Source organism: Salvelinus alpinus, chromosome 5, assembly GCF_045679555.1.
Source record: "Salvelinus alpinus chromosome 5, SLU_Salpinus.1, whole genome shotgun sequence".
NCBI classification, from domain to species: Eukaryota; Metazoa; Chordata; class Actinopteri; order Salmoniformes; family Salmonidae; genus Salvelinus; species Salvelinus alpinus.
Genome location: NC_092090.1, coordinates 52,922,129 through 52,942,252, shown reverse-complemented (window position 1 = coordinate 52,942,252; position 20,124 = coordinate 52,922,129). Strand labels below are relative to the sequence as shown.

Genomic DNA, 20,124 nt, shown 5'->3' with positions numbered 1-20,124 from the left:
TTTAGTTCAGTGTACTTAACTTATTCATCTGTAAATAAAGATGAATACGGAAACATACATATGTGTGATAGGGTTTGCATGACATCCAGGGAACTCTTACCACTCTTAGTACACTACATTTGACTAGGGCCCATAGAGCTAGTAGTATGCTATGTACGAAATAGGGTCCTATATGGCACTCCCCACTGGGTAAAACTGGTTGAATCAACGTTGTTTCCATGTCATTTCAACAACAGAAAATCTATATGATGACATTGAATCAACACGGAAAACTGTTTGGATTGCAAAAAGTAATCAACATAAGGGAATTTCATATTTATTTCGCCCAACTTTTAACCTAAATCCAATACCATGGTAACATTTTTGTTGATTTTACATTGAATTCACACTAGTTGACAACTCAACCAAATGTAAATCAAAAATAGACGTAAATTGTAAATTTAAGATGTTTCTGTTCCAATTCTATATGTCCAGGGTTAACTGTAAAGAGGACAGACCTGAAGCGATGTGACAACGATAACCGCGTATGCGTCACTGACGATAGTGACTGTGTCCCCAGATCTCATGTGTCTCATGGTAGGAAGTTGACTCTTTCACCTTCATGATATCAGATTGTTTTTTACTATTACTCAACTAGTACTTTTACTAGAAGTAGTACATTTATTAGTACTGTTACTACTACTTTGAGAGAGAGTACATTTGCTGAGACTAAAAGTAATGTACACTGCCTTCGGAAAGTATTCAGACCCTTTGACTTTTCACATATTTTGATACGTGACAGCCTTATTCTAAAATGTATTAAATAAAAACATTTCCTCAGCAAGATGTTTCTACAACTTGAATGGAGTCCACCTGTTGTAAATTAAATTGATTGGACATGATTTGTAAAAGCACACACCTACCTATATAAGACCCCACAGTTGACAGTGCATGTCAGAGCAAAAACCAAGCCATGAGGTCGAAGGAATTGTCCGTAGAGTTCTGAGACAGGATTGTGTCAGGGCACAGATCTGGGGAAGGGTACCATAAATGTTCTGCAGTATTGAAGGTCTCCAAGAACACAGTGGCCTCAATCCTTCTTAAATGGAAGAAGTTTGGAACCACCAAGACTCTTCCTAGAGCTGAGCAAATCGGGGGAGAAGGGCTTTGGTCAGGGAGGTAACCGAGAACCCGGTGGTCACTCTGACAGAGCTCCAGAGTTCCTCTGTTGAGATGGGAGTACCTTCCAGAAGGACAACCATCTCTGCAGCACTCCACCAATCAGGCATTTATGGTAGAGTGGCCAGACGGAAGCCGCTCCTCAGTAAAAGGCAAGATTCTCTGGTCTGATGAAACCAAGATTGAACTATTTGGCCTAAATGCCAAGTGTCACGTCTCGAGGAAACCTGGCATCATCCCTACGGTGAAGCATGGTGGTGGCAGCATCATGCTGTGGGGATGTTTTTCAGCGGCAGGGACTGGGAGACTAGTCAGGGTCGAGGGAAAGATGAACAGAGCAAAGTACAGAGAGATCCTTGATGAAAACCTGCTCCAGAGCACTCAGGACCTCAGACTGGGGTGAAGGTTACCTTCCAATAAGACAACCCTAACCACACAGCCAAGACAACGCAGGAGGAGGCTTCGGGACAAGTCTCTGAATGTCCTTGAGTGGCCCAGCCAGAGCCCGGACCTGAACCCGATCGATCGTCTCTGGAGAGAGCTGAAAATAGCTGTGCAGCAACGCTTCCCATCCAACCTGACAGAGCTGGAGAGGATCTGCAGAGAAAAATGGGAGAAACTCCCCAAATACAGGTGTTCTAAGCTTGTAGCGTCATACCCAAGAAGACTCTAGGCTGTAAGGTGCTTCAACAAAGTACTGAGTAAAGGGTCTGAATACTTAAGTAAATGTGATATTAGAGTTTTTTATTTTTAATAAATTAGCAAAAAAAAATTGTCAACTGTTTTTACTTGGTCATTATGGGGTATTATGTGTAGATTGATGAGGGGAAAAAAGCAATTTAATCAATTTTAGAATAAGGCTGTAACCTAACAAAATGTGGAAAAAGTCAAGGGGTCTGAATACTTTCCGAAGGCACCGTATCTACTTATAGCAATATATTCTCTCATGGCTCTGGTTTCCACTATCATATGTTTTATGCATTTCTGACTTGATGTCAAATCTTCAAATAATTCTAGTACTCCACTGCCTTTTCTTTCTCCATTTGTCTCCATTTTCAGAAATGGTGAATATATCATGCTTTTTTCTACTCACGGACTATGCTCTGACTCCGTATCCTCAATGCCTTTGGAGTCAGGAATATAACATCAATGTAGAAAGCATGCACTCTCTCATTTTCAGTCAGTAAGTACATCTTAAATATGGCACCTTTTATACTTTATTGAGACATACATTTTTAGATCAAGTGTAATCAATGTTATATCAATTGACTTTGCACCTATGTTGAATTGCTCCAACACCTGGGTGTCCTTTTATGCTCCCTTTCTGCTGGACAAAATACTGTATATCAGAAATAATGCTTACCATGACAGCATTGACATTTAAAATTGTCTTATTTATTATTAATATTAATTTCAGGACCACTCCGATTTATTCTTGTATGGGAATCTTCAGCCTTGGTGGACGAATGAATGTAACTTTAAAAATGAAGAACAACATGAACGGAATGGAGTCGTGGTCAGAGCCCTACGAAGTGGCAGTACAACAAGCAAGTAATAACCCTTTAATTGCTCATTTTAGCACATAATCTGAGATGAGGGACACCTTGTCATGTGTTGTTTATTTCAATTATTAACAGGTGTCTTGTTGAATCTTGAATTCATAAATGCATTTATAATTGGTTTATACATTTATGGAATTTATTTAAAAAATGTATTTATTTATTAGGATCACCATTACTCTTCCTGGCGTCCAGATAGTGTTAAAACAGTTACATCATAAATAAAACAATACATCATACATTACATTATTGCTCTAATATTACACATGTACTATACAAAATCCACAATACCAAAACATTCCAGTGTGTGTGTTTGTATGTGTGTGTGTCTCCTCACAGTCCGCATTGTGCCTTGAGGTATTGTTTTATCTGTTATTTAAATCTGATCTTACTGCTCGCTTGAGTTACTTGATGTGGAAGAGTTCCATGTAGTCATGGCTTTCTCAGTCTGTTCTGGACTTGGGGACTGTAAAGAGACCCCAAGTGGCATTTCTTGTGGGGTATGTACAGTATGGGTGTCTGAGCTGTGTGTTAGCTGCTTGAACAGACAGTTCTGTGTTTTCAACACGTCAGTACCTCTTACAAAGACAAGTAGTGATGCAGTCAATCTGCTTTGAGCCAGGAGAGATTGGCATGCATATGTGTTTGATATTAGCCCTCCGTGTACATTTAAGGGCCAGCCGTTCTGCTCTGTTCTGGGCCAACTTTAATTTGCCTATGTCTTTCTTTGCAGCACTTTCAGGTGTGATAAAACTAAGGCCTGTAGACCTGTAGCTTTTAGATTTTTTATATGTATTTAGGACTAGCTTATTACTTTCCACCCATTCTAAAACTAACTGCAGCTCTTTGCTAAGTATAGCAGTGACTTCACCTGCTGTGGTAGCTGCCGTATATAATGGTGAGTCATCAGTCACACAGGCTTTGTGTGTGTGTGTGTGTGTGTGTGTGTGTGTGTGTGTGTGTGTGTGTGTGTGTGTGTGTGTGTGTGTGTGTGTGTGTGTGTGTGTGTGTCTGTCTCCTCACAGTCTGCGTTGTGCTGTGAGGTGTTGTTTTTTTCTGTTCTTTAGTATGACTGTGAGGAATGTGGGGACAGTAAGAGGGGACGTGAATTTGGCCTTTCATTTAGTTTTCTTTTTGCTAAATGGAACAGTAAAAGCACCTTGTCCTACCATCACATCAGTCAATGGCTCTGACAACTCACTGGAGGTGACATGGGGGATCAGCAAGTTGCACACTAGATGTCGGGTCCGTTACCGAATGGCCACCACTGACAAATGGACTGAGGTATTGACTTCATTCTCTTCTGCTCTAACCTCACTACCCAAATGGACTCAGGTATTGACTTCCATCTCTTCTGCTTTCACCTCACTACCCAAATGGACTCAGGTATTGACTTCATTCTCTTCTGCTCTAACCTCACTACCCAAATGGACTCAGGTATTGACTTCATTCTCTTCTGCTCTAACCTCACTACCCAAATGGACTCAGGTATTGACTTCATTCTCTTCTGCTCTCACCTCACTATCCAGAAATCTTCAAGTCTCTGACAGTCCACATGTTGTTATATGATGCATATTTTAATCCAATGTTACATTTATTTGGGTAGTTAAAGCCTGAACCCAGACTACGTCCAAAATAGCACTATATTCCCTATATGGTGCACTTCTTTAACCAGGGCCCATAGGGCTCTTTTCAAAAGAAGTGCACAATGTAGGGAATAGGGTGCCTTTTGGGACAGAGACTCAGTGGTATACTGCCATCTCTCACACCAGACCCCAGCCTATGTTCTTGTGGAAAACGCTGAAAAAGCAGTCTACACGATTGAAGGCCTCAAGCCTTTCAGCAGCTACATCATTGCCGTTTCCTGTATTTTGTCATTTGGTCACTGGAGTGACTGGAGCATGGAGACAACTGGAACAACACTGGAGAGAGGTAATAAAATGAATGATAAATCCAAGTCATTCCTTACACATGCTTCAACATTTCGAAACCTTACTGAGACTGTCAACTACCCTGGATAGCTACATCGTGGGAAATAGACTTTATGGAATCAGAAAGTATGTTAGTTCAGTGGTGTGTGACAAAGCTACATTTGAAAACAACATATGGATGCCAGAGTAAGATGTTGTGTGCAGGAGGGTTCCTGATACTGCCACATCATGCTAGGTCTTATTTTTGTGTTTTCACAGCACCCTCTAGACCGCCAGATATCTGTTATCATGTGGAGACGGTGAACAAACAAGGACCTCATCACCTTATGCTTATGTGGAAGGTCATTTGAGTTTAAAACATTGTTCTCCGGTTTATCCTCAACTTTTATCTTGCTGTCGAAATCTATACTCAAGATTTGCTTAAAGTCAGCATCATGATCCGATCTGAGGCCTTATCTGATTGACCATGTACAGTCATGTACAGCTGAAGTCGGAAGTTTTCACAATTCCTGACATTTAATCCTAGTAAAAATTCCCTGTCTTAGGTCTGTATGTAAACTTCCGTCTTCAACTGTATGTATAGTGGGGTCCGAAATGATTGACACCCTTGATAATGATGAGCAAAAACTGTAGGTTTGCTGTTTTAAGGTTTATATGTATGCATGTATGCATGTATGTATGTATGTATGTATGTATGTATGTATGTATGTATGTACAGTACCAGTCAAAAGTTTGGTCACACCTAGTCCTTCAAGGGATCTTCTTTATTTTTACTATTTTCTACATTGTAGAATAATAGTGAAGACATCAAAACTATGAAATAACACATATGGAATCATGTAGTAACCAAAAGATTGTTGAATAAATCTAAATATATATTATATATTTTAGATTCTTCAAAGTAGCCACCCTTTGCCTTGATGACAGCTTTGCACACTTGGCATTCTCTCAACCAGCTTCACGAGGAATGCTTTTCCAACAGTCTTAAAGGAGTTCCCACATTTGCTGAGCACTTGTTAGCTACTTTTTCTTCACTCTGCAGTCCAACTCATCCCAAACCATCTCACTTGGGTTGAGGTCAGGTGATTGTGGAGGCCAGGTCCTCTGATGCACACCATCACTCTCTTTCTTGGTCAAATAGCCCTTACACAGCCTGGAGGTGTGTTTTGAGTCATTGTCCTGTTGAAAAACAAATGATAGTCCCACTAAGCGCAAACCAGATGGGATGGCGTATCGCTGCAGAATGATGTGGTAGCCATGCTGGTTAAGTGTGCCTTGAATTCTAAATAAATCACAGACAGTGTCACCAGCAAAGCACCCCCACACCATCACGACCCCTCCTCCATGCTTCATGGTGGGAACCACACATACGGAGATCATCCGTTCACGTACACTGCGTCTCACAAAGACACGGCGGTTGGAAGCAAAAATCTCAAATTTGGACTCATCAGACCAAAGGACAGATTTCCACCAGTCAAATGTCCGTTGCTTGTGTTTCTTGGCCCAAGCAAGTCTCTTCTTATTATTGGTATTCTTTAGCAGTGGTTTCTTTGCAGAAATTTGACCATGAAGGCCTAATTCATGCAGTCTCCTCTGAACAGTTGATGTTGAGTTGTGTCTGTTACTTGAACTCTGAAGCATTTATTTGGGCTGCAATCTGAGGCTGGTAACTCTAATGAATTCATCCACCGCAGCAGAGGTAACTTTGGTTCTTCCTTTCCTGTGGCGGTCCTTATGAGAGTCAGTTTCATCATAGTGCTTGATGGTTTTTGCAACTGCACTTGAAGAAACTTTAAAAGTTCTTGAAATGTTCCAGATTGACTCATCTTCATATCTTAAAGTAATGATAGACTGTCATTTCTCTTTGCTTATTTGAGCTGTTCTTGCCATAATATAGACTTGGTCTTTTACCAGATAGGGCTATTTTCTGTATACCACCCTTACCTTGTCACACCACTGATTGGCTGAAACGCATTAAGGGGAAAAAATCCACAAATTAACTTTTAACAAGGAACACCAGTTAATTGAAATACATTCCAGGTGACTACCTCATGAAGCTGGGTGAGAGAATGTCAAGTGTGTAACACTGTTATCAAGGCAAATGGTGGCTATTGAAGAATCTCAAATATAAAATATGTTTTGATTTGTTTAACACTTTTTTGGTTACTACATGATTCCACATGTGTTATTTCATAGTTTTGATGTCTTAACCATTATTCCACAATGCAGAAAATAGTAAAAATAAAGAAAAACCCTTAAAGGAGTAGGTGTGTCCAAACTTTTGACTAGTACTGAATGTGTATTTAAAAAAAAAAAAGTATTTCAGTGAAGGTACATATATTATCCAATCAATAGATATATTCTTAAATCTGAATAGGCCATTTGACTTTTAAAAATGTATTTGTTTTTCAGGCCCTTGATGTTTATGATGCTCACGGACATATTCTTGGGTACCAAGTGAGCTACACACAAACAAAGCACCCCTCTCTGAGTGTGACCACTAACACCACAGATCTGAAGGTGGTCCTTGTGGTGACCGAGGATGAGTTGGAGGTCACAGTTATGGCGTACAATAGCGCTGGTGGATCCCCTTACTCTCATCTAAAGATTGACCTGAGTCTTCATCAGAGTGAGTTAAATGTCTGTTTCCATGCATTGATAATGACTACAGAGGTGTTTGACTTTTTCATTTTAATGGGTGTTAATCTCAACACCCAGAACCAAATATCTGCGCTAGTCGAATAACCGCTTGTCACAAGAGGCTAAATGCGTGGTAAATGGTAATGTAATGTACTTCTGAGAAAATGAGGTAGAGAAGAAGTCTCTAATCTTAACAACCATCTGGTTGATTAGACTCCTCCACCCCTGGCAAAATTGTGCAATATCCTTTTTGTGTCAATATCACCCATTTCTGTAGAAGCCTGAGGGAAGTGAGAAATGGCAGATGCATAAGCCCTCTGTCTCCAGCCTTTAATTCAAATTATTTTACAGCGATGTTATAGGTATTTTTCTAGATTGCCCTTGAACAGTTCATTCAAAAATCAAAACTGTTTAGTTAGACATTCAACATAGGTGTTTTACATTACTGACATGAATTACAGTAGGCCCTGAAGGGGCAAGGCTTTTCACCTTGTGTAATTGGTCAGATATTAGATCAATTAACTTATTAAACAGTGGATGTTGGTGTTAGCTCTACCCTCAGTGAGAAGACTTTGGGTGAATTCTGAAGGTGATAGGCTAGTGCTTCAATGGGATGTGGGACACATATCCCTGCCAGTTAGTGAGGTTGCCAATGAGTGGGCCACTGATGCTGCACATCCCATATCCAGTCACTGGAAACGAGTGAATGGCTCCACCAGATCAACAGTCTTGAAAGGTAAATGCATGGGCATGATGAAGTAGACAAAGCATTGATACCACATGTATCACAGTTCGATCGCAATAAGACACGTTGACTGTGCAAATGCATTCACCTCTGTTTCAGACCATCTTCAGCCTGGGACAACATACAGAATCAATGTTTACCCCATATCTAATCAACTGTGTGGTCCACCCAAGTCAATCTTTGCCAACCTAGAGTATGGAAGTAAGTAGGGCTAATGTTAAAGTCATGACATTTATTCACTTATTGTTTATGTGAAATGGGGTTCCTACTATTCCTAGAATATGTCGCACACACTGGTGGCAGCTTTATTGGGGAGGACAGCCGCAGAGTAATGGTTGGAACGGAATGAATGGAAGCGTATCAAACACATGGTTTCCAGGTATTTGATCCCATCCCATTCACTTCTTTCCTGCCTATATTATGAGATGTCCTCCCCTCACGAGCCTCCGATGCTATGTTGCTTCAGCTCTTTTAGGTGCAGTCGGAATGCACGTTGTGGATGTGACTAAAAACACAGTGACTGTACAGTGGGAGTGGCAGAGAAAGGAGGTTCACCCCAAGGTTCTCAGATACAGAGTGATACTGCGCCTGGGGGAGATACAGGTCGAATGTAAGAGCGTTTCCTCTATTTACATATTAGTCCAGGCGATTTGTGATTTTTAAAACTTTTTCATTAAACATGAAACGTGCTACACTTGTACAGTTTGAATTTATATATTTGAGGGATTTTGCATGAATGTTTGATCTCAAGTTAGGATTTGGTCCTATGTGATAAAGTCATTGTTTTGTCCCTGGGTTAACAATCAGTCTTGAAACTATTGTTGATATACAGACAGATCAATTGCTATTCTATTCACCATCTCAGCTATCCCTGTCTGGCCAGATGTATGGCAGCACACATTCTTCAAACTTCGCGCAAACACAGGCTATTCTGTTCATTTACTGGCGGAGACTTCTAATGACAACATTTCAAGAGAAATTATTCCTATTAAAACACATCTTTTTGGTAAGTACTTCTTTAAGTACAGTATTGTTGAGAACATACACTACCGTTCAAAAGTTTGGGGTCACGTAGACATCTCCTTGTTTTTGATAGAACATTTTTTGTCCATTAAAATAACATGAAATTGATCAGAAATACAGTGTAGACATTGTTAATGTTGTAAATGCCTATTGTAGCTGGAAACGGCTGATTTTTAATGGAATATCTACATAGGCCCATTATCAGCAAACATCACTCCTGTGTTCCAATGACACGTTGTGTTAGCTAATCCAAGTTTATAATTATAAAAGGCTAATTGATCATTAGAAAACCCTTTTGCAATTATGTTAGCACAGCTGAAAACTGTTATTCTGATTAAAGAAGCAATAAAACTGGCCTTCTTTAGACTAGTTGAGTATCTGGAGCATCAGCATTTGTGGGTTTGATTACAGGCTCAAAATTGCCAGAAACAAAGAACTTTCTTCTGATCAATTAGCCTTTTAAAATTATAAACTTGGATTAGCTAACACAACGTGCCATTGGAACACAGGAGTGATGGTTGCTGATAATGGGCCTCTGTACGCCTATGTAGATATTCCATTAAAAAAATCTGCCGTTTCCAGCTACAATAGCCATTTACAACATGAACAATGTCTACACTCTATTTCTGATCAATTTGATGTTAATTTAAAGGACAAAATGTTTTGCTTCTCTTTCAAAAACAAGGACATTTCTAAGTGACCCCAAACTTTTGAACGGTAGTGTATATGATTAGTCAGAAAGCCTTACAGTATTAAGATGGTAGTGTACAATATCATTAGAATTGGGCAATTCTAATTATGCCATCTAGCTACAGGCTTGATTCCGTCCAAAGCTGCTTGCTTGTGCATTGGTGTATTTTAATGCAGAATATTAAACACAAGGTTATTTTGTCCACATTGGTTTTGATTTACAAAATAAACATACGTCTGAATATATGAAACTTGCTCCATTTTCAGAACATTATTTCATTATGTTCACCTTCCCTCTAATCGTCCTGCTTACCCTTGGCCTTGGAGTTTTCTTCATCTTATCCAGAACTTTGTAAGTCATACACATACATTACTTTTGCTTTTCTCATTGCTTATGTGAACTTAGCTTCATCAGTATCATAACATAAGGCTCAAGGCTCTTTATCATTAATGATCAGGGATGATGCTTGTTTTTTCCTGTTGCTCTCTGTGATATGTGAATAGACCTTATCTGACTGTCCCTCGGGTTATGTGTATGCAGCTGTAGGATGTTAATTTTTATCAGTATTGTCGTAGCAAACTAATCATGCAGCAACAGGATTTGAACATTTAGTCCATAATGTTGCTTGATCAATGGTTAGGCTATTAGCTGGACAAAAATAGGCAACTGTTCATGAAAAGTGCAATACTGTTAATATAACCTTGTATTAGTGAGGGTTTTCAGTGAATTTATGTAAACCATGAAGCTCATCTGCATTTACTGCTGCGCAGGAAAATGATCTGCACTAAAAGTGTCATCAAATTAAGATCCAACTTCTGTATATGAATGACGTGATGGCCAATCAGATAATGCCTATACACATATCACCGAGAGTAATAGAAAAAAATGGCACTAATTCGTGTTTTTTTCTTTTCTTATTATTTTCCGCTTGTCTGTGTATGTTTTTGTATGTATGTATTTGGCTTTTTTATGCTGCACAATAATTTTTGTTTCGGGGGACAATCAGGATACACTACCATTCAAAAGTTTGGGGTCACTTAGAAATGTCCTATTTTTTTAAAAGAAAAGCAAATTTTTTGTTCATTAACATAACATCAAATTGATCAGAAATACAGTGTAGACATTGTTAATATTGTAAATGACTATTGTAGCTGGAAACGGCAGATTTTTTAATGGAATATCTATATAGGCCCATTGTCAGCAACCATCACACCTGTGTTCCAATGGCACGTTGTGTTAGCTAATCCAAGTTTATTATTTTAAAAGGCTAATTGATCATTAGAAAACCCTTTTGCAATTATGTTAGCACAACTGAAAACTGTTGTTCTGATTAAAGAAGCAATAAAACTGGCCTTCTTTAGACTAGTTGAGTATCTGGAGCATCAGCATTTGTGGGTTCAATAATAGGCTCAAAATGGCCAGAAACAAAGAACTTTCTTCTGAAACTCGTCAGTCTATTCTTGTTCTGAGAAATGAAGGCTATTCCATGCGAGAAATTGCCAAGAAACTGAAGATCTCGTACAATGCAGTGTACTACTCCCTTCACAGAACAGCGCAAACTGTCTCTAACCAGAATAGAAAGAGTGGGAGGCCCCGGTGCACAACTGAGCAAGAGGACAAGTACATTGGAGAGTCTAGTTTGAGAAACAGACGCCTCACAAGTCCTCAACTGGCAGCTTCATTATATAGTACCCGCAAAACACCAGTCTCAATGTCAACAGTGAAGAGGCGACTCTGGGATGCTGGAATTCTAGGCAGAGTTCCTCTGTCCAGTGTCTGTGTTCTTTTGCCCACCTTAATCTTACATTTTTATTGTCCAGTCTGAGATATGGCTTTGTCGTGTCTTTGCTATGCCGGATTAGGAAATATGACATACTATTCTATAAAATCCTTTCTCTGTAATTGTTATTACCTGATTGAACTAATCATGTAAATGTAATTAACTAGAAAGTCGGGGCACCACGAAATAATGTATATAGAGCTGTTATCTTCCGAATAAACTCTTAAAGACCTGGTCATCTTTTACATCAATAGTAGTCAATTCTTAATCGTCACCTTATTCAGTCTCATATGAAGCCGTAGAGATCTTGGTTATCTTCACGAACCCTGGCTAACAAGTTTAATCAGCAATACAAAATTTGGTTTAATCATTTATTTACTAAATATCTAAACAATCACACATACACACGATGGGTCATACATTGATTACTAATTATGTCATAAAAGAAAACGTCCCTAGCGGACGGAACAGATATGACGGCTGGTTACACAAAGAAAGAGTGTTGGGTTTTGAATGAAAGCGCGAGAAGACTGAGGAACAAAGAAATTTGGTCTCTGATCGGACCTTGTAAAGCTATGCTATCGTAAATACAGAATCTTATGCATTCTAAATAACCGGCCATTTGGAAAAGGAAAATGCAAGAAATATTTATTCAGAGCTGTGCTTCAATAGGTTGGTCGTAGATGGAAGGCCGTGTTGCCCAACAGAGATATTCCTGTCCTCTGAAGAATGTCTGGTCGAACGGATGCGTTGTAGTACCGTTGTGTGTTTGGTAGAAGAGATACTTTGTCCGTCCTTTCCTAGCCCATGTTTACAGCTGTTGCTGCTCACTCAAAGGCTAGGAGGTATCACTTCTTTAGTGAATAAGAGTTCAAAGTTCATACCAAGTTGCCATACTTTAAGCTCACGCTGAAGTTGGCTTAGTTCTGTAGTTTGATATTAGCCCTTTTAACATATGGACCATCGTCCTCACGAACACAAACATAACATTTTCGTAAAGGGCTTATGTAGTAGGGGAGAGAAGGGCGTGTTTCATAGTTCACAACCAATGTCTGTTCACTTGGGCGGGGCCACTGAGTGAACAGAGTTTACCTTATGGAAACAATTCTCTCATTTAGAAGCTAAAATTACATTTCATGTTTTCACAAATAGTTTCATATTTAAACATTTAAATTGCACAACAATTCCATGTGAATCTGATAACTAGAATGTGTAGACTTTCCAAGATACAGTTTATGTCATCCTATCATCAGTAATAATGTCTCAGATGACAACTGATCTGATATCATATTCTTAAAGTACCAACGCATATTTTCTACTGGTTGGATTACCAAAATATGGTTCTGGTCCCCACCCTTTTGATGTTTTCAGACTCTCTATGTTAACAATGGGCTTTCCAAGAGTCACTCTGTATAGCAGAGAGAGGAAATGTATTTATGGGGGTCATAAACCTCACCAACAGGCCAACGTCATGACAGCTTTTTCTTTGCATCTCTGCCTAGAAGGCCAGGATCCCGGAGTCGCCTCTTCACTGTTGACGTCGAGACTGGTTTTTGGGGGTACTATTTAATGAAGCTGCCAGTTGAGGACTTGTGAGGCGTCTGTTTCTCAAAATAGACACTCTAATGTACTTGTCCTCTTGCTCAGTTGTGCACGGGGCCTCCCACTCCTCTTTCTATTCTGGTTAGAGCCAGTTTGCGCTGTTCTGTGAAGGGAGTAGCACACAGCATTGTACGAGATCTTCAGTTTGTTGGCAATTTCTCGCATGGAAAAGCCTTCGAGTTTCAGAAGAAAGTTCTTTGTTACGGCCATTTTGAGCCTATTATCGAACCCACAAATGCTGATGCTCCAGATACTCAACTAGTCTAAAGAAGGCAAGTTTTCAGCTGTGCTAACATAATTGCAAAAGTGTTTTCTAATGATCAATTAGCCTTTTAAAATAATAAACTTGGATTAGCTAACACAACGTGCCATTGGAACACAGGAGTGATGGTTGCTGATAATGGGCTTCTGTACGCCTATGTAGATATTCCATAAAAAAAATCTGCTGTTTCCAGCTACAATAGCCATTTACAACATGAACAATGTCTACACTCTATTTCTGATCAATTTGATGTTAATTTAAGGGACAAAATGTTTTACTTTTTTTTCCAAAAACAAAGACATTTCTAAGTGACCCCAAACTTTTGAACGGTAGTGTATAGTCGTGGCCAAAAGTTTTGAGAATGACACAAATATACATTTTCACAAAGTCTGCTGCCTCAGTTTGTATGATGGCAATTTGCATATACTCCATAATGTTATGAAGAGTAATCAGATGAATTGCAATTAATTGCAAAGTCCCTCTTTGCCATGCAAATGAACTGAATCCCCCAAAAACATTTCCACTGCATTTCAGCCCTGCCACAAAAGGACCAGCTGACATCATGTCAGTGATTCTTTCGTTAACCTGTCTAGCCCCGGCGTTCCGCTAGCGGAACTCCTCCCACATTCCACTGAAAAGGCAGAGCGCGAAATTCAAATTTTTTTTTTTTGAAATATTTTACTTTCACGCATTAACAAGTCCAATACAGCAAATGAAAGATACACATCTTGTGAATCCAGTCAACATGTCCGATTTTTAAAATGTTTTACAGCGAAAACACCACATATATTTATGTTAGCTCACCACCAAATACAAAAAAGGACAGACATTTTTCACAGCACAGGTAGCATGCAGGAAACCAACCAAACTAACCAAGAACCAACCAAACTAACCAAGAAACAACGTCATCAGATGACAGTCCTATAACATGTTACACAATAAATCTATGTTTTGTTCGAAAAATGTGCATATTTGAGGTATAAATCAGTTTTACATTGCTGCTACCATCACAGCTACCGTCAGAAATAGCACCGAAGCAGCCAGAGTAATTATAGAGACCAACGTGAAATACCTAAATACTCATCATAAAACATTTCTGAAAAATCGATGGTGTACAGCAAATTAAAGACAAACATCTTGTGAATCCAGCCAATATTTCCGATTTTTTAAGTGTTTTACAGCGAAAACACAATATAGCATTATATTAGCTTACTACAATAGCCTACCACACAACCGCATTCATTCATCAAGGCACGTTAGCAATAGCAATAGGCACGTTAGCGTTAGCGAATAAACCAGCAAAAGATATTAATTTTCACTAACCTTCATAAACCTTCCTCAGATGACAGTCCTATAACATCAGGTTATACATACACTTCTGTTTTGTTCGAAAATGTGCATATTTAGAGCTGAAATCAGTGGTTATCCATTATGCTAACGTAGCATCTTTTTCCCAGAATGTGCGGATATTTCTATTAGACTCTCACCTATTCTGACCAAATAGCTATTCATAAACATTACAAAAAAATACATGTTGTATAGGAAACGATAGATTCATTAGTTCTTAATGCAATCGCAGTGTTAGAATTCTAAAAATATCTTCATTACAACATAAGGCTTACGTTATGGCGAGAGATGCCCAAAACATGGGCGCAAAACTACTAGTACACAGTTCGACAGATATATGTAATAGCATCACAAAATGGGTCCTACTTTTGGTGATCTTCCATCAGAATGTTGTACAAGGGGTCCTTTGTCCAGAACTGTCTTTGTTTGGTATTAGAACGTCGTTTTCCCTCTTGAATTAGCAAGCACACTGGCCAAGTGGCGCGAAGCTATCCTTCCTGAACATATGCAGACAAAGCAACACGCCTAACGTCCCGAAAAAAATTCAATAATCTAATAAAACTATATTGAAAAAACATACTTTACGATGATATTGTGACATGTATCAAATAAAATCAAAGCCGGAGATAGTATTCGCCTATAACGACAGCTTTTCAAAAGGCAATTACAGGTCCCTCCACGCGCCTTCCAGAAAACTGAAAATGGAGGACACGTCATTCCAAGAGGATTCATTCCATCTCAGACCAAGATAATCAACTCATTTCTTCTCTCACTTTCTCTTGACATCTAGGGGAAGGTGTATGACGTGCACGTATAGTCATACGTATCATGCCCATTTATAGGCAGGTCCTTGAACAGAGCATCGAATTCAGACTTTCCACTTCCTGGTCAGAAAGTGTGCTGCCAAATGAGTTCTGTTTTACCCACAGAAAAAATTCAAACGGTTTTAGAAACTAAAGAGTGTTTTCTATCCAATAGTAATAATAATTTGCATATTGTACGAGCAAGAATTGAGTACGAGGCCGTTTAAATTGGGCACGAATTTCCCCCAAAGTGAAAACAGCGCCCTCTGTCCTCAACAGGTTAACACAGGTGTGAGTGTTGACTAGGACAAGGCTGGAGATCACTCTGTCATGCTGATTGAGTTCGAATAACAGACTGGAAGCTTCAAAATGAGGGTGGTGCTTGGAATCAATGTTCTTCCTCTGTCAACCATGGTTACCTGCAAGGAAACATGTTCCATCATCATTGCTTTGCACAAAAAGGGCTTCACAGGCAAGGATATTGCTGCCAGTAAGATTGCACCTAAATCAACCATTTATCGGGTCATCAAGAACTTCAAGGAGAGCGGTTCAATTGTTGTGAAGAAGGCTTCAGGGCGCCCAAGAAAGTCCAGCAAGCTCCAGGACCGTCTCCTAAAGTTGACTCAGCTGCGGGATCGGGGCACCACCAGTACAGAGCTTGCTCAGGAATGGCAGCAGGCAGGTGTGAGTGCATCTGCACGCACAGTGAGGCAAATACTTTTGGAGGATGGCCTGGTGTCAAGAAGGGCAGCAAAGAAGCCACTTCTCTCAAGGTAAAACATCAGGGACAGACTGATATTCTGCAAAAGGTACAGGGATTGGACTGCTGAGGACTGGGGTAAAGTCATTTTCTCTGATGAATCCCCTTTCCGATTGTTTGGGGCATCCGGAAAAAGCTTGTCCGGAGAAGACAAGGTGAGCGCTACCATCAGTCCTGTGTCATGCAAACAGTAAAGCATCCTGAGACCATACATGTGTGGGGTTGCTTCTCAGCCAAGGGAGTGGGCTCATTCACAATTTTGCCTAAGAACACAGCCATGAATAAAGAATGGTACCAACCTTTCCCCGAGAGCAACTTCTCCCAACCATCCAGGAACAGTTTGGTGACGAACAATGCCTTTTCCAGCATGATGGAGCTCCTTAAGGCAAAAGTGATAACTAAGTGGCTCGGGGAACAAAACATTGATATTTTGGGTCCATGGCCAGGAAACTCCCCAGACCTTAATCCCATTGAGAACTTGTGGTCAATCCTCAAGAGGCAGGGGGACAAACAAAAACCCACAAATTCTGACAAACTCCAAGCATTGATTATGCAAGAATGGGCTGCCATCAGTCAGGATGTGGCCCAGAAGTTAATTGACAGCATGCCAGGGCAGATTGCGGAGGTCTTGAAAAAGAAAGGTCAACAGTGCAAATATTGACTCTTTGCATAAACTTAATGGAATTGTCAATAAAAGCCTTTGACACTTATGAAATGCTTGTAATTATACTTCAGTATTCCATATACAGCAAACTTTGTGAAAATTAATATTTGTGTCATTCTCAAAACTTTTGGCCACGACCGTATATTGAATGGAATTGAATTAACCATAAAGTCGAAGAACTGTGTCGTGTCGAAGGTTAAGGGCTTTTCTCTATAATTCCACACTGCATATTTCGTTTAAACACATTGTGCATACTATTATTGTGTTATTTTCTCTGCAGCTACAAAACATATTTCTTTCCAAAAATTGCTAACCCTGGGGCCAGTGTTGTTGGACGATGGCTTTTGGAGTCACACCATGAGGTAATTTTCATGGCAACGCACATGTCGGAAATTGTTGTGTACAAAGAGAGAGTGTCGTGTTAGTTAAGCTCCTTAAAACCCTAGACCACAGTCTAATGTGTATAATGTACATTTTCCCCAACAGAAAAAACGTGTGAAGAATGTACTGAAGCTGGAGGAGTTCTTAGTCACTGATCTCTCAGGAGAAAATGGCTTTGTTGAGCTGGGGCAAGAAAGGCCACCTGTGAGAGAGGATGGGATTTTTAACCCTGGTTCATCTCACAGTACCCTCAATATAAAACATATTTTTATTCCGCAAAATACAGAATACATTGAAAATACTCCTAAAAGTAACAGAGAGAACAGGGATTCCTCCCTGATGTTTAACAATGTTGCCCACATAGAGAATGGCCAGGGTACACACATAGAAAATTACATTTTGTAAATGTATACCATTTTAAGTGCTACTGTTCTTCATAATGTTACAGGCTTTGTTTTTTCCACTTATGTTATGAGGTTGGACTTTAGCATGTATAGCTCGTTAGCACGTAGGGCGCACCGATTGGCGTCACCTCGTTAGTCAGTATGTGTTACACCTGTGCCGACCTAGTGCTCTTGAGAGATGTGGGGGGTTAACACTTAGTTGGTGCTCCTCATTTTTGATTTCTAGGCAAACAATCCTTTATCTGATCATCCCTGTTTTCGTTTTGCTCCACTTTTTGGTTTACTTCCTGTATAAGTTTGGTGTGTTTTTTTTGTTTTTGTTTGCCTCTTCTTAGGCAAATTTAGTGGGCTCTCATGGTGGGTGTCTTTAAGGTTCCAGTTGTTGATACTTGTCAACTTTCAGTGGACACCCCCACGTCTTTCAGAACTCCCCCTAAAACCCCACTTGTTTCATTTTGGTTGTTGTCAGTGACTCATTAGTTCCCCCTTCTGTTTGAGCTACATTTTAGGTTTTCTTGCTGGGGATCTTAATTAACAATGTCTACAGTATTTGTTCTGCTGTAAAATATATTGTACATATATTTTTTACATTTTATATTAAACTTCAACCCTATCCCATGTCATTTTATGGGTTAACTATATGGGTAAACAATGAGAATGATTGATATATTGTATGTCATTTTTTGTATGTAGTATTCTGTTTATGTATTATGGGGAGTTTATTTCAATTTAAATAGATACAGTGGGGCAAAAAAGTATTTAGTCAGCCACCAATTGTGCAAGTTCTCCCACTTAAAAAGATGAGAGAGGCCTGTAATTTTCATCATAGGTACACTTCAACTATGGATTTTTAATGAATTTATTTGCAAATTATGGTGGAAAATAAGTATTTGGTCAATAACAAAAGTTTATCTCAATACTTTGTTATATACCCTTTGTTGGCAATGACAGAGGTCAAACGTTTTCTGTAAGTCTTCACAAGGTTTTCACACACTGTTGCTGGTATTTTGGCCCATTCCTCCATGCAGATCTCCTCTAGAGCAGTGATGTTTTGGGGCTGTTGCTGGGCAACACGGACTTTCAACTCCCTCCAAAGATTTTCTATGGGGTTGAGATCTGAGCTTCTTACGAAGCCACTCCTTCGTTGCCCGGGCGGTGTGTTTGGGATCATCGTCATGCTGAAAGACCCAGCCACGTTTCATCTTCAATGCCCTTGCTGATGGTAGGCTTTGTTACTTTGGTCCCAGCTCTCTGCAGGTCATTCACTAGGTCCCCCCGTGTGGTTCTGGGATTTTTGCTCACCGTTCTTGTGATCCCCAGATCGAGGGAGATTATCAGTGGTCTTGTATGTCTTCCATTTCCTAATAATTGCTCCCACAGTTGATTTCTTCAAACCAAGCGGCTTACCTATTGCAGATTCAGTCTTCCCAGCCTGGTGCAGGTCTACAATTTTGTTTCTGGTGTCCTTTGACAGCTCTTTGGTCTTGGCCATAGTGGAGTATGGAGTGTGACTGTTTGAGGTTGTGGACAGGTGTCTTTTATACTGATAACAAGTTCAAACAGGTGCCATTAATACAGGTAACGAGTGGAGGACAGAGGAGCCTCTTAAAGAAGAAGTTACAGGTCTGTGAGAGCCAGAAATCTTGCTTGTTTGTAGGTGACCAAATACTTATTTTCCACCATAATTTGCAAATAAATTCATTAAAAATCCTACAATGTGATTTTCTGGATTTTTTCTCTCATTTTGTCTGTCATAGTTGAAGTGTACCTATGATTAAAATTACAGGCCTCTCTCATCTTTTTAAGTGGGAGAACTTGCACAATTGGTGGCTGACTAAATACTTTTTTGCCCCACTGTATATAAATAATTACCTGAATTCAGCTTACCTGACTGATGGTATCCTATACGAAAATAATATACTATGGAATCACTGATAGAGAAAATTATGAAAGGAAAAATACACACCGAGATGGGACAGTTAAAATATTTTATTAAATAGATGTAGCTGCAGCTCTTAAATAACTTGTCAGTAATTGTATTGCTTAGTAATTTATATTACCTGTATAGAGGGCTTGAAGTTGACGTACGACGCCTGCTGGTGGTCATTCATTCCTTCAACGAAAACAGCCCAGGGGCTACCCCAAACTGTATGATAACAGTGCTTAACCCCAAACTGCATGATAACAGTGCCTACACTAGTTGATTCATCACCACGGTCCTTTTCAGTGTAGTATTTGGCTGCTCTAACAAGACAGGAAAGACAACGTGCAAAAATATGCTTACAGATTCCCTGAAATCCTAAAAATACCATTGTTGATACCAATGAGATGAGAGTCAAGAACTGTCAGAAAGGCGAAGAAACCTTTTGGCCCA

At 39.6% G+C, this 20,124-nt stretch overlaps 1 protein-coding gene across 3 annotated transcripts in view; it reads left to right on the top strand.

Moving 5' to 3' along the window:
- LOC139575081 (interleukin-6 receptor subunit beta) overlaps positions 1-18,405 on the top strand; it is a 29,701-nt gene extending 11,296 nt beyond the window's left edge. For 2 of the 3 annotated variants that reach the window (XM_071400070.1, XM_071400071.1), the window contains 14 exons: positions 475-576; positions 2,218-2,341; positions 2,576-2,709; positions 3,868-4,001; positions 4,490-4,649; positions 4,907-4,989; positions 7,061-7,277; positions 7,839-8,024; positions 8,133-8,234; positions 8,500-8,643; positions 8,899-9,039; positions 10,014-10,098; positions 17,246-17,327; positions 17,452-18,405. In XM_071400070.1, coding sequence (XP_071256171.1) covers positions 475-576; positions 2,218-2,341; positions 2,576-2,709; positions 3,868-4,001; positions 4,490-4,649; positions 4,907-4,989; positions 7,061-7,277; positions 7,839-8,024; positions 8,133-8,234; positions 8,500-8,643; positions 8,899-9,039; positions 10,014-10,098; positions 17,246-17,327; positions 17,452-17,751 — 1,994 coding nt within the window. In that variant the 3' untranslated portion in view covers positions 17,752-18,405. Of the gene's footprint in view, positions 1-474; positions 577-2,217; positions 2,342-2,575; positions 2,710-3,867; positions 4,002-4,489; positions 4,650-4,906; positions 4,990-7,060; positions 7,278-7,838; positions 8,025-8,132; positions 8,235-8,311; positions 8,413-8,499; positions 8,644-8,898; positions 9,040-10,013; positions 10,099-17,245; positions 17,328-17,451 lie in introns of those variants that run through there. The other variant, XM_071400072.1, reaches the window with a different exon arrangement.
- The last annotated feature ends 1,719 nt before the right edge of the window (positions 18,406-20,124 follow it).